General features: G+C 43.0%; 1 protein-coding gene across 4 annotated transcripts in view; it reads left to right on the forward strand.

Moving 5' to 3' along the window:
• Positions 1-1,436: 1,436 nt before the first annotated feature.
• The window catches only part of LOC120063358 (serine/threonine-protein phosphatase 2B catalytic subunit gamma isoform-like), a 46,936-nt gene continuing 32,617 nt past the window's right edge, over positions 1,437-15,755 (forward strand). For all 4 annotated transcript variants that reach the window (XM_039013696.1, XM_039013698.1, XM_039013697.1 and 1 more), the window contains exons 1-2: positions 1,437-2,104; positions 13,658-13,855. In XM_039013696.1, coding sequence (XP_038869624.1) covers positions 2,035-2,104; positions 13,658-13,855 — 268 coding nt within the window. In that variant the 5' untranslated portion in view covers positions 1,437-2,034. The remainder of the gene's footprint in view (positions 2,105-13,657; positions 13,856-15,755) is intronic.

Here is a 15,755-nt window from a genome sequence, read left to right on the forward strand (position 1 = left end):
GTATATGATGTCTCTGGGACAATATTTAGCTATGGTCTAAAAATGAACATATTCAGACTTTTCCTAATCTAAACAGAAATCTGAAGTGTATGGATAATGATATGACAGATTGGCTGCCTGGTAGGTGTGTCCAATAGGTGTGCATTCAATACAAAAAAATGTTATTAACAACAATCAATGTCAATGAAACCGGACACTCGACTTAGGAACTACCTACACTGCTTTGAATTCATTGTAGACTTCTCATTTATGATTAAACTAATTTAGCTTTGGCAAATTCTCTCCAGTGTTAAACCCTTTCTGATACAGCCAAAACATTGTGTATTTTGAATGCACCCCAAGTGACGTGCAGATGTATGCATTGTGTTATCATAGCTACATCATGACCGGGTCAGGGTACAGAACAGAAAACCACATTTTTGGAGGAATGGCAACAGAACCAGCAACGAAAGTCATCTCTAGTGTTCTGGAACAGAACTGTTATTTTAAAATCTTGAGAACCGGTTAATAATGTTATTTTTCGTAATGAAAATATACTCGTTTACAGTGGTGTAAAGTACTTAAGTCAAAATACTTTGAAGTACTACTTAAGTTCTCTTTTTGGGGTATCTGTATTTGACTATATTTTTGACAACTTTTACTTCACTACATTCCTAAAGAAAATGTACTTTTTACTCCATACATTTTCCCTGACACCCAAAAGTACTCGTTACATTTTGAATGCTTAGCAAGACATGAAAATGGTCCAATTCACACACTTATTAAGAGAACATCCCTGGTCTGGCGGACTCACTAAACACAAATGCTTAATTTGTAAATTATGTCTGAGCGTTGGAGTGTGCCCCTGGCTATCTGTTAATTTTACAAAAACATGAACATTTTGCCATCTGGTTTGCTTAATATAAGGAATGTGAAATGCTTCATACTTTTGATACTCAAGTATATTTTAGCAATTACATTTACTTTTGATATTTAAGTATATTTAAAGCCAAATACTTTTAGACTTAAGTAGACTTTTACTGTGTGATGTTTACTTGAATAATTTTCTATTAAGGTATCTGATACTCATGTATGACAATTTGGTACTTTTTACACCACTGCTCCCAGGATGCCAGCCTGGTTTAGGATCAGATAGGGCCAAGTAGTGGCATAGTGGTGAGGTTTTAATGGGTGTAGGGTTAGTTGGTAGGGCAATTTTCTCCCCTGTTGTCCGTCCTTTTCCCCTTCCCTTTTTGTGTCACAAAGTGTAATGAATTCATACTCCCGAACAGTAGGTAGAAACACAGCTAGACAAATTCAATTAAATAATAGGGAGGTCGTGACCGGCTTCACACGCCAGTACATTAGGTGGCGATGTATGCACTTCTCGATTGCGATCAGCCAACACAAATTTAAAGAAGAAGGCGCACCGATTTGACAAAACTGGTCTGCTCGAACGCGCCCTGTCTGTGTGGGCTGTCAGATTAGCTAGAGTTGAATCCTTTAGGTTATGGTCAGAACGCTAGTTATACCTGGAACAGGGCTCGATAACCACGAGGAAACTCAGGTTTGAAAGCGATAGATTTTATGAATGAGTAGCTAATCTAAGTAATCCAAGCCATTTGATGAGATGTCTGAATAACGTTAGCATTCAAATGGCTTGATAGCTAGTCATTTGTCAATTTGATAGACATCTAACGTAAACGTTAGTTAGCCAGCTAACAGTTAGTTAGCTAGTTTGCTCTTAAACTCTTAAAGTGGAAAATCGTATTTTCCACAAAATATTAAAGACTTTTGATACGCGGAACAAGCAGTCCCGGTGTTGATGGTCCACTTCAGTTTGTGAAATTTTGACACGGACTAGCTAGCTCGTTAGCAATCGAGCATAGCTAGCTAACTACTGTAGCTAATCAAATCAGTCTTGTCGGAAATAAAGCCAGTCTCTCTTCAGTCTCAACATAACGTCAAAACAGTGTAAGCAGCTAGCTAGTGCTAGAAGCTAGCTAGCTTGGTCATCGAGCTTGGTCCTGAGTTTTGAGGCAAGGCGAAACAATCATGTCTGGAAAAGACAAAGACAAGGAGAAAGCCGGAGAAAAACAATCTACAACTGAGCGGCTCGTAAAAGGTGAGTTGACTTTGCAGGAGCTAGCCAGTTAGACTTCAATTTAACAGTCCATGGGTTAGACAGTTGGCTAGCTAACCTTAGGTAGCTAACGTTACACCACAAGAAACTGCAAGAACAGCATGCTCGCAAGCTAGTAAACTATATTGAACGAACAAATTGTATCTGCTTGGCTGCAGTAGTTGGGTAGCTTAACTAGCTAGTTCTGTCATACATACATTTCGTTAGGACACACAGTTTGTAACTAGCTATATATATTTAGCATGGCTCACTCAACACCTATAGCTAGGTAGTCAACAGGCACGACATATACAGAATGGACAGAGAGACAATTAATGTTACTCGCAATCAAAAAAGTGAGTTTGTTATAAATTGTTGTCTAGCTAACTAGCTACTCAAATGTGTTTTCTAGTGTGTATAACCAGGGGTGTAGACGGCCTAATCCCAAAAACAAAATGCTTGTTTTTGTGACAGTCACCAATTTCTCTGTGATGGGTTTACACTTGTGGTGGTATTTTTTAGGACCGGGTTTATAGCAGCCCTGCCATGAAGCTTGGCTGTGAACAGGACTCAGGGGGCCCCTTTGACATTGGCTCTAAATCAGGGTTATTTAAACTTTTTCAGATCGAGACCCAAAATGTGAAATTGACTGTCGTCCTATGACCTAAATTGTCTTCCAACGACCCAAATTAATAATAAATGGTGTGTGATTATAAATGTATTCTCATAACTCGTGACCCACCTCTCACATTCAGGGCCCACTTTGGGTCGCAGACAGACACCTTCTCCCATGTCTGCTGACTCAGTCTGTGGTCAAGGAACGTGATGCAGGGTGACATCATTAGGCAGGTTTCAGTGGGGCACTCTAGGTCTAGATAGGCCTGTAATTTCTCATCATGAGGAATTGAGTGACTGTGTGCAGTGTGTCACACAAGCGCGACTGAGGGAGAGCGTGCCGTGAGAGGTTTGCTATTGCTGTGATTAGGCTGGCAAGGGGGATTCCTGCACTCTGCTGTTGTGGCTCCCTGGGCAGGCAGAACCTCGTTAGCACAGCGCAGCCTGGCCTGAACCGGTCTCTTCAGCCGAACCCGAGCCAGCTCCCGGGGAGACCCCCTCTATCAACCCAGCGCTACCAACCCTTTCGGGGAGAGTGCTGGGCCTGCAGCAAGAGAATGCCCTGGCAGGGGATTGCAATTTGTATGCATGTCTGCCAGTAATGAGAGGGTGAGTTAATTGCGGAAAGAATCTCCCCAGTGACGTGTACAACATGGTCTAGCTACCACAGGGTGTGAGAGAGTAGCGGGAGGGAGGAAGAGTGGAAGAAAAATTGGTTTGTTGTTTGTACAGCCAGCCAGAAGCAGTGGGGGTCCCAACCTGGCAGTTTAACTGTACCATGGCTCAGGAGAGACTTGGTGAGTAGGATGATACTGCTACTCCTCTGTTAGTGGTACTATCCACACGATTGATCTCACTCACTGCTAGATATGACTAAAAAGTTACTGAAACTGACACTTTGGATAGCCTACATTATTGAAGAGATGGAATGTTGTGCAAGTGCTCTACTTGTACCACAATTGTAGCCCAGATGGGAAAGAGGAGGTATTCATAATTCTTTCTTTATTGGTGAGTTCATATTTCGCACTCCACTTCATTTGTGTGATTTATGGGGAGCCTCAAATCAATAATTTGGTATGGGTAATTAAAAACTGTGTAGCCTTGGCAGGTGTTCCTGTCTGAACGGGAGCTGCCCAGTTGGGTGCAGTGCAGAGTATGTGATGTCACTGACCACAACTCTGTGTAATTAATTAATTGGGTAAAGTAAAGTCATTCAGTGATTAGGGCAATTTGGATGGGAGGGACCTTTCCACAGCACCCTGGGCCACATCCACTGCCCAGATTCTGTAGCCTAATCAGTCAGTGTGCCATTACCCCCTTTTGTGAGTATTTGATTATATAATAGACAGACCGACTATAATAGACAGACCAAATCTGAAACAAGTTTATCAGAATTCAGTGTTTTCACTATATGCATTTAGCAGCGCTGCCACAATAATTTTTTGTTGCTCTTGTAGATGTATTGATATTCCACAGGAAGATCCCCCACCCCCCCCCCCCCAACTGCCGCTGCGGCTGAAAAAAAATAATAGGAAAAAATCCTAGGGGAAACACTGAGAATTAAATACATATTGTTTGTTTGGGTAAGATGTAGGCCTACTTCATTAGATTCAAGACTCATTTGTTATGAAGCAGAGGCTATTGAACAACCATGCTAATTAGTAAATTAATCTGAAGGAAAGATGAATTTACGGTGTAATGTTAGGGTTTGGTGGTGTCCAGATTTTCGTACTGTCATACAGTTTCTGTACCATACCGGGGTATATGGTTTTACCGGAAGTGCACAGTAGGGCGCTATACCCCCCTTCCCCCCAAATACAAAATATGTATTTATTTTTTTACTCGCATAACAATTTGGGCAACAGGGATCTTGATCCAGGAGGAGATTGATTGTCTCTGCTGTAACCAAGAAGCTTGTTCTTGACATCTAACCACTTAGTTAGCAAACCAAATGCATAGCTGGAACCCTGACCTGGATATCATTTGACATCTTAGAATTCTTATAGTTATAAGCAGTGGCGTACCACGCAGCTCCTGCAATGTGTAATTTAACGGTATTGACAATTATATCCTGGTATAAACTGTATATTGCCCAAGCCTAGTGTATGCCTATCCTAACCTATAATTTTGTTCCCAAACTCCTGGTCCTCCTGACCAGTAGCAGTTTGACTCTCACCACTACTGCAGACTGAGATCATGCGCAGGTGACCCTAGAATACATGACTGTGTGATCCAACTGCCTTGCTCCAGTTAGTGTCACTGAGATGGTGGCGTTGATCCCTATACCTGGCCAATAGGCCTAGCCCTTGACATATGGTCGCCACTGCCTGCCTTTGCCCCTCACTGAGTCTCCATCCATATTTTCTTGGATCCTTGGGGCCAGGATCTTGCCTCCAGTGGGGCTAGCTTGCTAGGCTACCAAATACACAGACTCTGACCCTGTAATAATAGGCTAATAGAGGCTTTTCCCTAATCTCTTCTTAACGCTCGTACCCGGCTTACAGTTCCTTTCGCGGCCTGCCTCGTAGGCCCAGGAGCGCTTACGTTTATTTATACCACACTTGTGAGCATGACAGCTTGTACTGATCATAGGGTGAGTTTTTGAGTTCACTGTGTGTGCTGCTGTAGCAATCCTACTGCAGACTGGCTGTCCGATCCTATGCCAGCCCATCACATATTCAGCCTGTGCCACACCTGTTCTGTGCTGCACACCAAAACAAGGCTGCATAGTATCATAAGGTTCTGGTCAAAAGTAGTGCGTGAATAGGTTGGACTTGCGTTTGACTGATGGTTGCTCCAAAATAAGGATGCACATTTCGGTCAATTTTGCTGCCGACTAACCAACTCTCATTAACCGGTTAGCAAACTGTAAAATTAGTTCCAAACAGTAAAATGATGTGACCAACAGAGCATCATACACTGAACACAAGTTTTTCATTAAGAGCTTAATTGAAACATGCAACAATAGCAAGCCTTTTGTCTCACAGCCATGAATATGCAACTCCTGTAATGAAGCAGCCAATGTAAAACATTCTTAAAAGGGCACCTGATGCAAGCGGTTCCTTGTGTGACTGATGAAAATCTCAGGTTGAAACTTATAATGCGGGGGGGATCTAAAGATGGAGCAACTACAATGCGTTGTTATTATGACTATGATTGTGCCTTTGGCTTCTGGACAAATAATGTTGATATGAAAGCAGGGATTGACACCAAAAATGTTTTGGTCCTTTGGACAAGTAGGACATATTTTTTTGTTGTTCCAAAAGCCGAAGTCACTTGTACAAAATAAAAAAGTTTAACACAATTTTTATATTTTACGTAGGGTTGCACATTTTGGGGAATATTCCGAGGTGGAAACTTTCTGTGTGGAATATATGGGAATTAACAGAAATATATGCAAATTAATATTAATACCATTTAAATGTAGATGTTTTTTGCATTGGATATACACTGCTCAAAAAAATAAAGGGAACACTTAAACAACACAATGTAACTCCAAGTCAATCACACTTCTGTGAAATCCAACTGTCCACTTAGGAAGAGGCCGTAGGAGGGCAACAACCCAGCAGCAGGACCGCTACCTCCGCCTTTGTGCAAGGAGGAGCAGGAGGAGCACTGCCAGAGCCCTGCAAAATGACCTCCAGCAGGCCACAAATGTGCATGTGTCTGCTCAAACGGTCAGAAACAGACTCCATGAGGGTGGTATGAGGATCCGACGTCCACAGGTGGGGGTTGTGCTTACAGCCCAACACCGTGCAGGACGTTTGGCATTTGCCAGAGAACACCAAGATTGGCAAATTCGCCACTGGCGCCCTGTGCTCTTCACAGATGAAAGCAGGTTCACACTGAGCACATGTGACAGACGTGACAGAGTCTGGAGACGCCGTGGAGAACGTTCTGCTGCCTGCAACATCCTCCAGCATGACCGGTTTGGCGGTGGGTCAGTCATGGTGTGGGGTGGCATTTCTTTGGGGGGCCGCACAGCCCTCCATGTGCTCGCCAGAGGTAGCCTGACTGCCATTAGGTACCGAGATGAGATCCTCGGACCCCTTGTGAGACCATATGCTGGTGCGGTTGGCCCTGGGTTCCTCCTAATGCAAGACAATGCTAGACCTCATGTGGCTGGAGTGTGTCAGCAGTTCCTGCAAGAGGAAGGCATTGATGCTATGGACTGGCCCGCCCGTTCCCCAGACCTGAATCCATTTGAGCACATCTGGGACATCATGTCTCGCTCCATCCACCAACGCCACGTTGCACCACAGACTGTCCAGGAGTTGGCGGATGCTTTAGTCCAGGTCTGGGAGGAGATCCCTCAGGAGACCATCCGCCACCTCATCAGGAGCATGCCCAGGCGTTGTAGGGAGGTCATACAGGCACGTGGAGGCCACACACACTACTGAGCCTCATTTTGACTTGTTTTAAGGACATTACATCAAAGTTGGATCAGCCTGTAGTGTGGTTTTCCACTTTAATTTTGAGTGTGACTCCAAATCCAGACCTCCATGGGTTGATAAATTTGATTTCCATTGATAATTTTTGTGTGATTTTGTTGTCAGCACATTCAACTATGTAAAGAAAAAAGTATTTAATAAGAATATTTAATTCATTCAGATCTAGGATGTGTAATTTTAGTGTGCCCTTTATTTTTTTGAGCAGTGTATTTACCATATCATATGGAGACAGAAAAATTTATGTTTTACCTTATCATAAGTAGACATAATTGCAAATGATTAAATCCTTCCAATGGAAGAAAACAAATACAATTTAGTTATGAATTGAACTTTAATTAAATGAGTTGACTCTTCACATGGGATGATTGACTGAACAACAAAAGGGAATATTGAATGATCCATCACATCTCCCAAAAACGTTTTCAACATACATCTGTAAAATGATAGTGTAGAAACTAAAGCTTTGGTTGTCTTCCTCTCAGGCTTCCATGTCTTCTCCCTGGACCTCCTCGATGTCCACCTCTTGATCATCAGACTCTGAGGCTTCATCTTCACTGTCACTTTCCAACCTTGTTGAGGATGGCTCGTTGTCAGGCTCAAATTTGCCCGGATGGCAACCAATTTCTCAACCCTTGTATTGGTCAGGCTGTTGCGTGCTTTGGTGTGTGTGTCTGTGTTCCCAAACAAGGACCAGTTGCGCTCTGAGGTGGCTGATGTTGGTGGGATTTGGAGGATGTTGGAGGCAACAGGGGAAAGAGCCTCAGATCCACAAAGTCCCTTCCACCAGGTGGCTGATGATCTCATGTTGGCCCGACTGCCATATTGCATCTCCATCCCAAAGCCCTTGCTTGGAAGTGTACTTCGCCAGACTGCCAAGAACCTTTCCCTCATCCAGACCAAGGTGGCGAGACACGGTAGTGATGACACCATATTCCTTGTTGATCTCTGCACCAGACAGGATGCTTTTGCCAGCATACTTGGGGTCCAACAGGTACGCTGCGGTGTGTATGGGCTTCAGGCAGAAGTCTTCACACCTTTTGCAGTATTTCAGAACTGCAGTTTCCTCTGCTTGGAGCAACAGTGACGTGGGCAGGGCAGTACAGATTTCTTCTCTTACATCTGCAAGCAGAGTCTGAACATCAGACAGTATGGTATTGTCTCCCTCAATCTGTGCAATGGCTGCTACAATAGGTTTTAGGAGTTTCAGGCTGCTTACCACTCTCTCCCAAAATACATCATCCAGGAGGACCCTCTTGATGGGGCTGTCCATATCGGCAGACTGTGATATGGCCATGTCTTGGAGAGACTCCTTCCCCTCCAGGAGACTGTCAAACATGATGACAACACCACCCCAACGTGTGTTGCTGGGTGGTGCTCTTAATGTGGTGCTCTTATTCTTCTCACTTTGCTTGGTGAGGTAGATTGCTGCTATAACTTGATGACCCTTCACATACCTAACCATTTCCTTGGCTCTCTTGTAAGTGTATCCATTGTTTTCAGTGCCTTGATGTCCTTGAGCAGATTCAATGCATGAGCAGCACAGCCAATGGGTGTGATGTGAGGGTAGGACTCCTCCACTTTAGACCAAGCAGCCTTCATGTTCGCAGCTTTGTCTTTCACCAGTGCAAATACCTTCTGTGGTCCAAGGTCATTGATGACTGCCTTCAGCTCATCTGCAATGTAGAGACCGGTGTGTCTGTTGTCCCTTGTGTCTGTGCTCTTGTAGAATACTGGTTGAGGGGTGGAGATGATGTAGTTAATTATTCCACGATCATTCAACCACCCATCAGAGATGATTGCAATACAGTCTGCTTTCTCTATGATTTCCTTGACCTTCACTTGAACTCTGCATCCAGAAAATGAGTAGATAAAGCATGTCTGGTTGGAGGGGTGTATTTTGGGCGAAGAACATTCAGAAATCTCTTCCAATACACATTGCCTGTAAGCATCAGAGGTGAACCAGTTGCATACACAGCTCGAGCAAGACATTCATCAGCATTTCTCTGACTACGTTCCTCCATTGACTCAAAAAAACTTCTGATTCCAGGAGGACCATAGGCTGTTGCTGTTGATAAGGTGTCTGATTCATCATTTTCACCTCGAATAGAAGTAGAGGGACTTTTGTCAGGTTGCTTGTTGTGAGCACTGAGGGAACTTTATGCACTTGGCCAGATGATTCTGCATCTTTGTTGCATTCTTCACATATGATTTGGCACAGTATTTGCAAATGTAAACCGCTTTTCCTTCTACATTAGCTGCAGTAAAATGTCTCCACACATCAGATAGTACCCGTGGCATTTTCCTGTAAAGATTAGTAAAAAAAATTCCAAATACAATTCCATGTATAGATAAATTGTTAAGCAGTTAGATCAAATCAAATTTTATTTGTCACATACACATGGTTAGCAGATGTTAATGCGAGTGTAGAGAAATGCTTGTGCTTCTAGTTCTGACAATGCAGTAATAACCAACGAGTAATCTAACCTAACAATTCCACAACTACTACCTTATACACACAAGTGTAAAGGGATAAAGAATATGTACATAAAGATATATGAATAAGTGATGGTACAGAACGGCATAGGCAAGATGCAGTAGATGGTATCGAGTACAGTATATACATATGAGATGAGTAATGTAGGGTATGTAAACATAAAAGTGGCATAGTTTTAAAGTGGCTAGTGATACGTGTATTACATAAAGATGGCAAGATGCAGTAGATGATATAGAGTACAGTATATACATTATATTAAGTGGCATTGTTTCAAGTGACTAGATTGAACAACTCCTTTGTAAGATGCATGTTTTAAAATGAAACATGTATGGAAACAGGTGAATTAACACTCAGTTAGCAGGCTCAAGCAAGTTTAAATCCGTATGGTAGCAAACACTAACTAGCAGAAATGGTTAACAAGTTAGAATTGATTTAAACACACTTTGCTGTAGGCTACTGTTTACTAGTTAACAAAAAATCGTGTATGTCATAAAATATTTTCATCCCACCCAGTATTGTAATCAAAACTTACCAGAAAGCATGTAGTCCTTGGCTCAGACTGTAGTAGTATGGGCTCAATAGCAGCTCATTAGTGTACAAGGTCTTGAGAATCATCTGCACATGTGAAGTAAGTGCACTGTGCATGCAGAGGGTTGCAATTCCATTGAATTGGGGATATTTTAACCAAAATATGCCACAAGACCTAGAATTGCCTTATGTGTATCCGATAAAAAATGGTTCACTTTTGCGGTGGCAGGTAGCCTTGTGATTAGAGCGTTGGGCCAGTAACCAAAAGCTTGCTAGATCGAATCCCCGAGCTGACAAGGTAAAAATCTGTCGTTCTGCCCCTGAACAAGGCAGTTAACCCACAGTTCTTAGGCCGTCGTTGTAAATAAGAATTTGTTCTTAACTGACTTGCCTAGTTAAATAAAAAATAAGCTAACTTTTTTGGTGATTTTAAGTAAAATATCCCAAATTCAGACCTTTAGCAATTCTGATTGTACGATGCAAGGAACATTTGTTTTATTTATTGTATTTTTTTTAGCCTTTATTTATTTAACCTTTTTTTTAACTAGTTAAAGGTAAGAAAAAAAGGGGGGAACCACTTTACAAAATAGTTTTTTTACCATAGAGAATCAGAAAAGAATGTAGACTACACTCTGCCTATTGTCTTTCATATTCAAACCTGTCCCGAATTACAACATTTACATTTACATTTTAGTCATTTAGCAGACGCTCTTATCCAGAGCGACTTACAGTAGAGTGCATACATTTTATTACATACATTTTATTACATTTTACATACTGAGACAAGGATATCCCTACCGGCCAAACCCTCCCTAACCCGGACGACGCTATGCCAATTGTGCGTCGCCCCACGGACCTCCCGGTTGCGGCCGGCTGCGACAGAGCCTGGGCGCGAACCCAGAGACTCTGGTGGCGCAGCTAGCACTGCGATGCAGTGCCCTAGACCACTGCGCCACCCGGGAGGTCAACAATGTCCCTTTATGGCTCTCCTGGAGGATGGTTGGCCACCCTTGGTAGCCTATACAATATTACAATTGCAACCGAATACTTTGTCTTTAAAATAATTCCCTCCAGGGCTTGATATTAAGGTTGTTTTTTATGGTTGGATTTTGGCTAGGCTACTTTGAAGCAAGGTAAGACATGCCTCATAATATGAACTAAGACATTCAGGTTTCAAACAATTAAGGAGGCTATGTGTTTTCAAATTGCATACTGCCTCCAGTTTAGATTACAAGGTGCTGACACACTTATAGTCCTATCGTTTTGCCTATGCACTCTAATGGATGACACCTTTCAATTAGTTGTTGAGAAATAAAAATGTTGTCATAGAAAGCTGGAATCCTCTTTTTAATCGTGGCCATAAACTCTCGATTACATTTAGAATTGTTGCACAATGATTTGGCTTATAAGAACACTTCACTCCAGGAGCTGAAGCTTTTGCGCTGTCCGACAGGTAATATTCTGCTCCTCACACACTTTATATGCTGTGCGCATGTGATTTAAATAAGATACATAGCGGCTACCTAAAAATGCATGTGTCAATTTAATTCCTCTAAATTATGCAAATGAACCTTTAGACTGATAAGCATGACCTGTCAAATGTATTTCCGGCAGCTAACCGATTTAACTGTTAACGTTAACATCCCTACTCAATGATGCTAGTGAAGAAAAGAAGCATGGACATTTGTTTCAGCATGACAAAGTGTTTGTCTCAGACAGATAATGTTATCAATTGATTCTGCTGCTGACACATTACACAAGTCAACCTCCCCTCTCATCTCTCCAGACCAGCGTCAACCTCCTGGTAACCTGAGATGAATGGTAGTAGGTTATAATGCATTAGGCTACCTCTGTTCCTCTGCAGAGTCAGGTGCCATCGCGCTGATTAAACACACCCACACAAAAGCTAATTAGAGCTCACTCATATTCCAGCCTTTGGTTTATGTCGCTTTCATGATCGTCCTTGATGATCTATACAGTGTTATAAGCAGAGCCATGGTGGAGACTGAGTACCTTCTTCTCAGGCATCGAACTCTTTCCATTGAGGTCCTATTGTCTGGGGGTTTTGGGTTCTTCCTTTCAATTAAGCTCTAGACAACCAGATGAGGGATGTTCTTTACTAAGTAGTGCCTTATATTCATCAATCAAGTACAAGAGAGGAGCGAAAGCCCGCAGACTCTTGGCCCACCGTGGAATGAGTTTGACACCTGTGATCTGAAGTGACCATGATATGGATGTTTTTTTAATGACAGTTTGATTAGTTTGTCATTGCTGGGCTTCTTTAGAAAACAAAGACAAGTGTTCTTGTAGTAGAAGACACTTACTGTGTGGCTCTGTGAAAGGTTATAGGTCAATTTACCTAATCTTTCAAACCAGGACAGAGGGAATGCTAGGCCCTACCTGCCAAACTGGATATGGCCTGCTTCATTATTCCGATAGTAAATGCCTCATCCTATCGGTCTGTCTGCTGATTTGCATTGGAACAGTCCTTTCCTGTTTAACGATTGGAGGTTGTTGCCCCATGTAATCCAACTGCCAACACATCCATTCCACACCAAGTCTATATTATAACCTACAACTAAAAACAACAATTGTCATATTTTCTAATTGCTTGCCTGCATAGCTACTTGCTACACAATTTAGCCTAGTTTCTGAACAAAAAGAGGAACATTTATTTTTCATTTGACAACAGAGTCCAGTAGCTAAAACATTATCAAGTTTCTTATGCCATGGAAACCTTTTGCACTCTGTAAGGGATTGTGAGACTGTAGAACAGATTAGTGACCAGGCTAGGCGGTTCATGTGAGGTGAGCCGGGATGGATTGGTGCTCGGCGTCTGAGACCTTGCATGGCTGCATTATTATAGCGTAGCCTCTACATCAATAAGAGTCCTCTTGTGACCATAACTTCATCACTCTCTCTCTAAATGTCTACCTCTCCTGATAACACCTCAGTGGGATTGACATTTCATACAGTGATTGACTAGCCTACCAGGGATGCTGCCGTCTGCTTCACTAGTATATTAATGACTGGGTGGACACTGTAGGCAGATGGGGAAACACTTCCCATCAGTTTGTTTCAAATTATTACTGGATGGCTTAATATTGTTTCATTGCCTAAGATCTGGGTTCTCATTCTATTTCTCTAGGCTAACTTAAAGCCTAGATTGTATGTGGTTTGCCAGCACAAATGAACAATCTGTAGTACACTAATGGTGGACATAATGCATTGTAGATTGCTGCACTCATTTAGGTATTGAATATAAATGTAACCCCTTGCATCTAGGTTTGCATCCCAAATGGCACACTATTCCCTATAGTGCACTACTTTTGACCAGGTTCGCATCCCAAATAGCATTCTTTAGCCTATTTAGTACACTACTTATGACCAAAGCCCTGGTCAAAAGTAGTGTACTAAAGTAGTGTACTCATCCATAATACCTGTTTGGCCCTCTGTTCCCCTGTCTAGCTGTGCCATACCCTCCACAGCAGCGTCTGTCTATGAAGGAGCTGTTTGAGGATGGCAAGCCCAACCCAGAGACCCTCCGAACCCACCTGGTGAAGGAGGGCCGGCTGGAGGAGGAAGTGGCCCTCCGGATCATCAATGACGGAGCCAACATTCTGCGACAGGAAAAATGCATGCTGGAGGTAGAGGCACCCATCACAGGTAAGAGAAGTAGAGTACTTTATTGATCTGTTTGAGACAGAAATGTTTCTACTGCACAACACCTTCGACATAAACAGACGCACATTAGGTTGGAGAGAAGGAACTTGGTCACCTTTTTTGTTACTGTACACTGAGTGTATAAAACATTAGGAACACCTTCCTAATATTGAGTTTAACCCCCTTTTGCCCTCAGAACAGCCTCAATTCATTGGGGCATGGGCTACAAGGTGTCAAGAGTTCAACAAGGATGCTGGCCCATGTTGACTCCAATGCTTCCCACAGTTGTCAAGTTGGCTGGATGTCCTTTAGGGGGTGGACCGTTCTTGATACACATGGGGAAACTGTTGCGTGTGAAAAACCCAGCAGCTTTGCAGTTCTTGACACACTCAAACCTTTGCGTCTGGCACCTACTACCATACCCAGTTCAAAGGCACTTAAATCTTTTGTCTTGCCCATTCATCCTCTGAGGCGTGTCTAGACTTTACTGTTCATGAAGCCTTAAGATTCTGATCATATAGTTCTGAACATGGAATTCCAAACTCGTAATGCATCTACAACTACATTTAAATGTGTCCACATTGTATCCGGATTCCCTTTTCCCGTGCAATAGGCATTCTACAAACAGTGGAATAGGCAAAATATGAAAACACCACAACTGATGGCAGTAGCTAACCTCTGTAGCTACCTAGCAATCAATGCTAAAGGGATTGAAAACGGGTTAGCATAACTTTATTTTTAAAATTTTATTTTAGCTACCTGGCTAGCATTTGAGGCCAGCAAACACATTCCTCACACACTTAGAACGTATTTCCGCCAACGTTATAATGCCTCTCGGTCCCAAAACACAAGTCTTCTGGAGTCTTGTGGGAGGAGTGCTGATGCGCTTTCGGTAGCCTTATTGCATCCAGACTGAGGAGAAATCCGCACACAATGCCTCCCTTTTTATTTTTTTGTACTTTTACCACTTTTTCGTGCTATCCAATTGGTAGTTATTCTTGTCTCATCGCTGCAACTCCCGTACGGAATCAGGAGAGGCAACGGTTTAGAGCCGTGTGTCCTCCAAAACACAACCCAGCCAAGCCGCAATGCTTCTTGACACGATGCCCGCTTAACCCAGAAGCCAGCCCCACCAATGTGTCGGAGGAAACACCGTACACCTGGCAACCGTGTCAGCGTGCATTTCGCCAGGCCCGCCACAGGAGTCGCAAGAGTGCAAATGGGACAAGCACATCCCTGCCGGCCAAACCTTCCCCTAACCCGGACGACGCTGGGCCAATTGTGCGCCGCCCCATGCCTCTCTCGGTTGCGGCCGGATGCGACAGAGCCTGGATTTGAACCAGAATCTCTAGTGGCACAGCTAGCACTGCCTTAGACCACTGCGCCACTCGGGAGGCCCCTACACAATGCCTCCCTGACCACCTGAAATGGTCAGCCAGATCTGAACACAATCAGACCACGAAGTGACTTTTGTGCGTCTAGACCTGTCTTTTCAATGCAATCTTCGTATTCTGATAACAGAAGTCGGATGCTAGTGTCAAGTGTAGACGCGACCTGAATTGCACACATACACAATCCATGTCTCAAGGCTTAAAAATATTTTTTTAACCCGTCTCCTCCCCTTCATCTACACTGAGTGAAGTCGATTTAACAGGTGACATCAATAAGGGATCATAGATTTCATCTGGATTCACCTGGTCAGTCTATGTCATGGAAAGAGCATGGAAAGTTCCTAATGTTTTGTACACTGTGTATGTGCCTGGCTGTTGACTTGAAGCACCCTTTCAATGTTTTACGCAAAAAGATAGTTGAGTACATTCCCTCCCTTTATCTGAGGAGGAACTTACCTGCTGCTTCTATGGCTGTCAGTCACCCGGCCTCCACTAACTTTACTTCAAACGGA

Source organism: Salvelinus namaycush, chromosome 18 (assembly GCF_016432855.1).
Source record: "Salvelinus namaycush isolate Seneca chromosome 18, SaNama_1.0, whole genome shotgun sequence".
Classification (NCBI taxonomy): domain Eukaryota; kingdom Metazoa; phylum Chordata; class Actinopteri; order Salmoniformes; family Salmonidae; genus Salvelinus; species Salvelinus namaycush.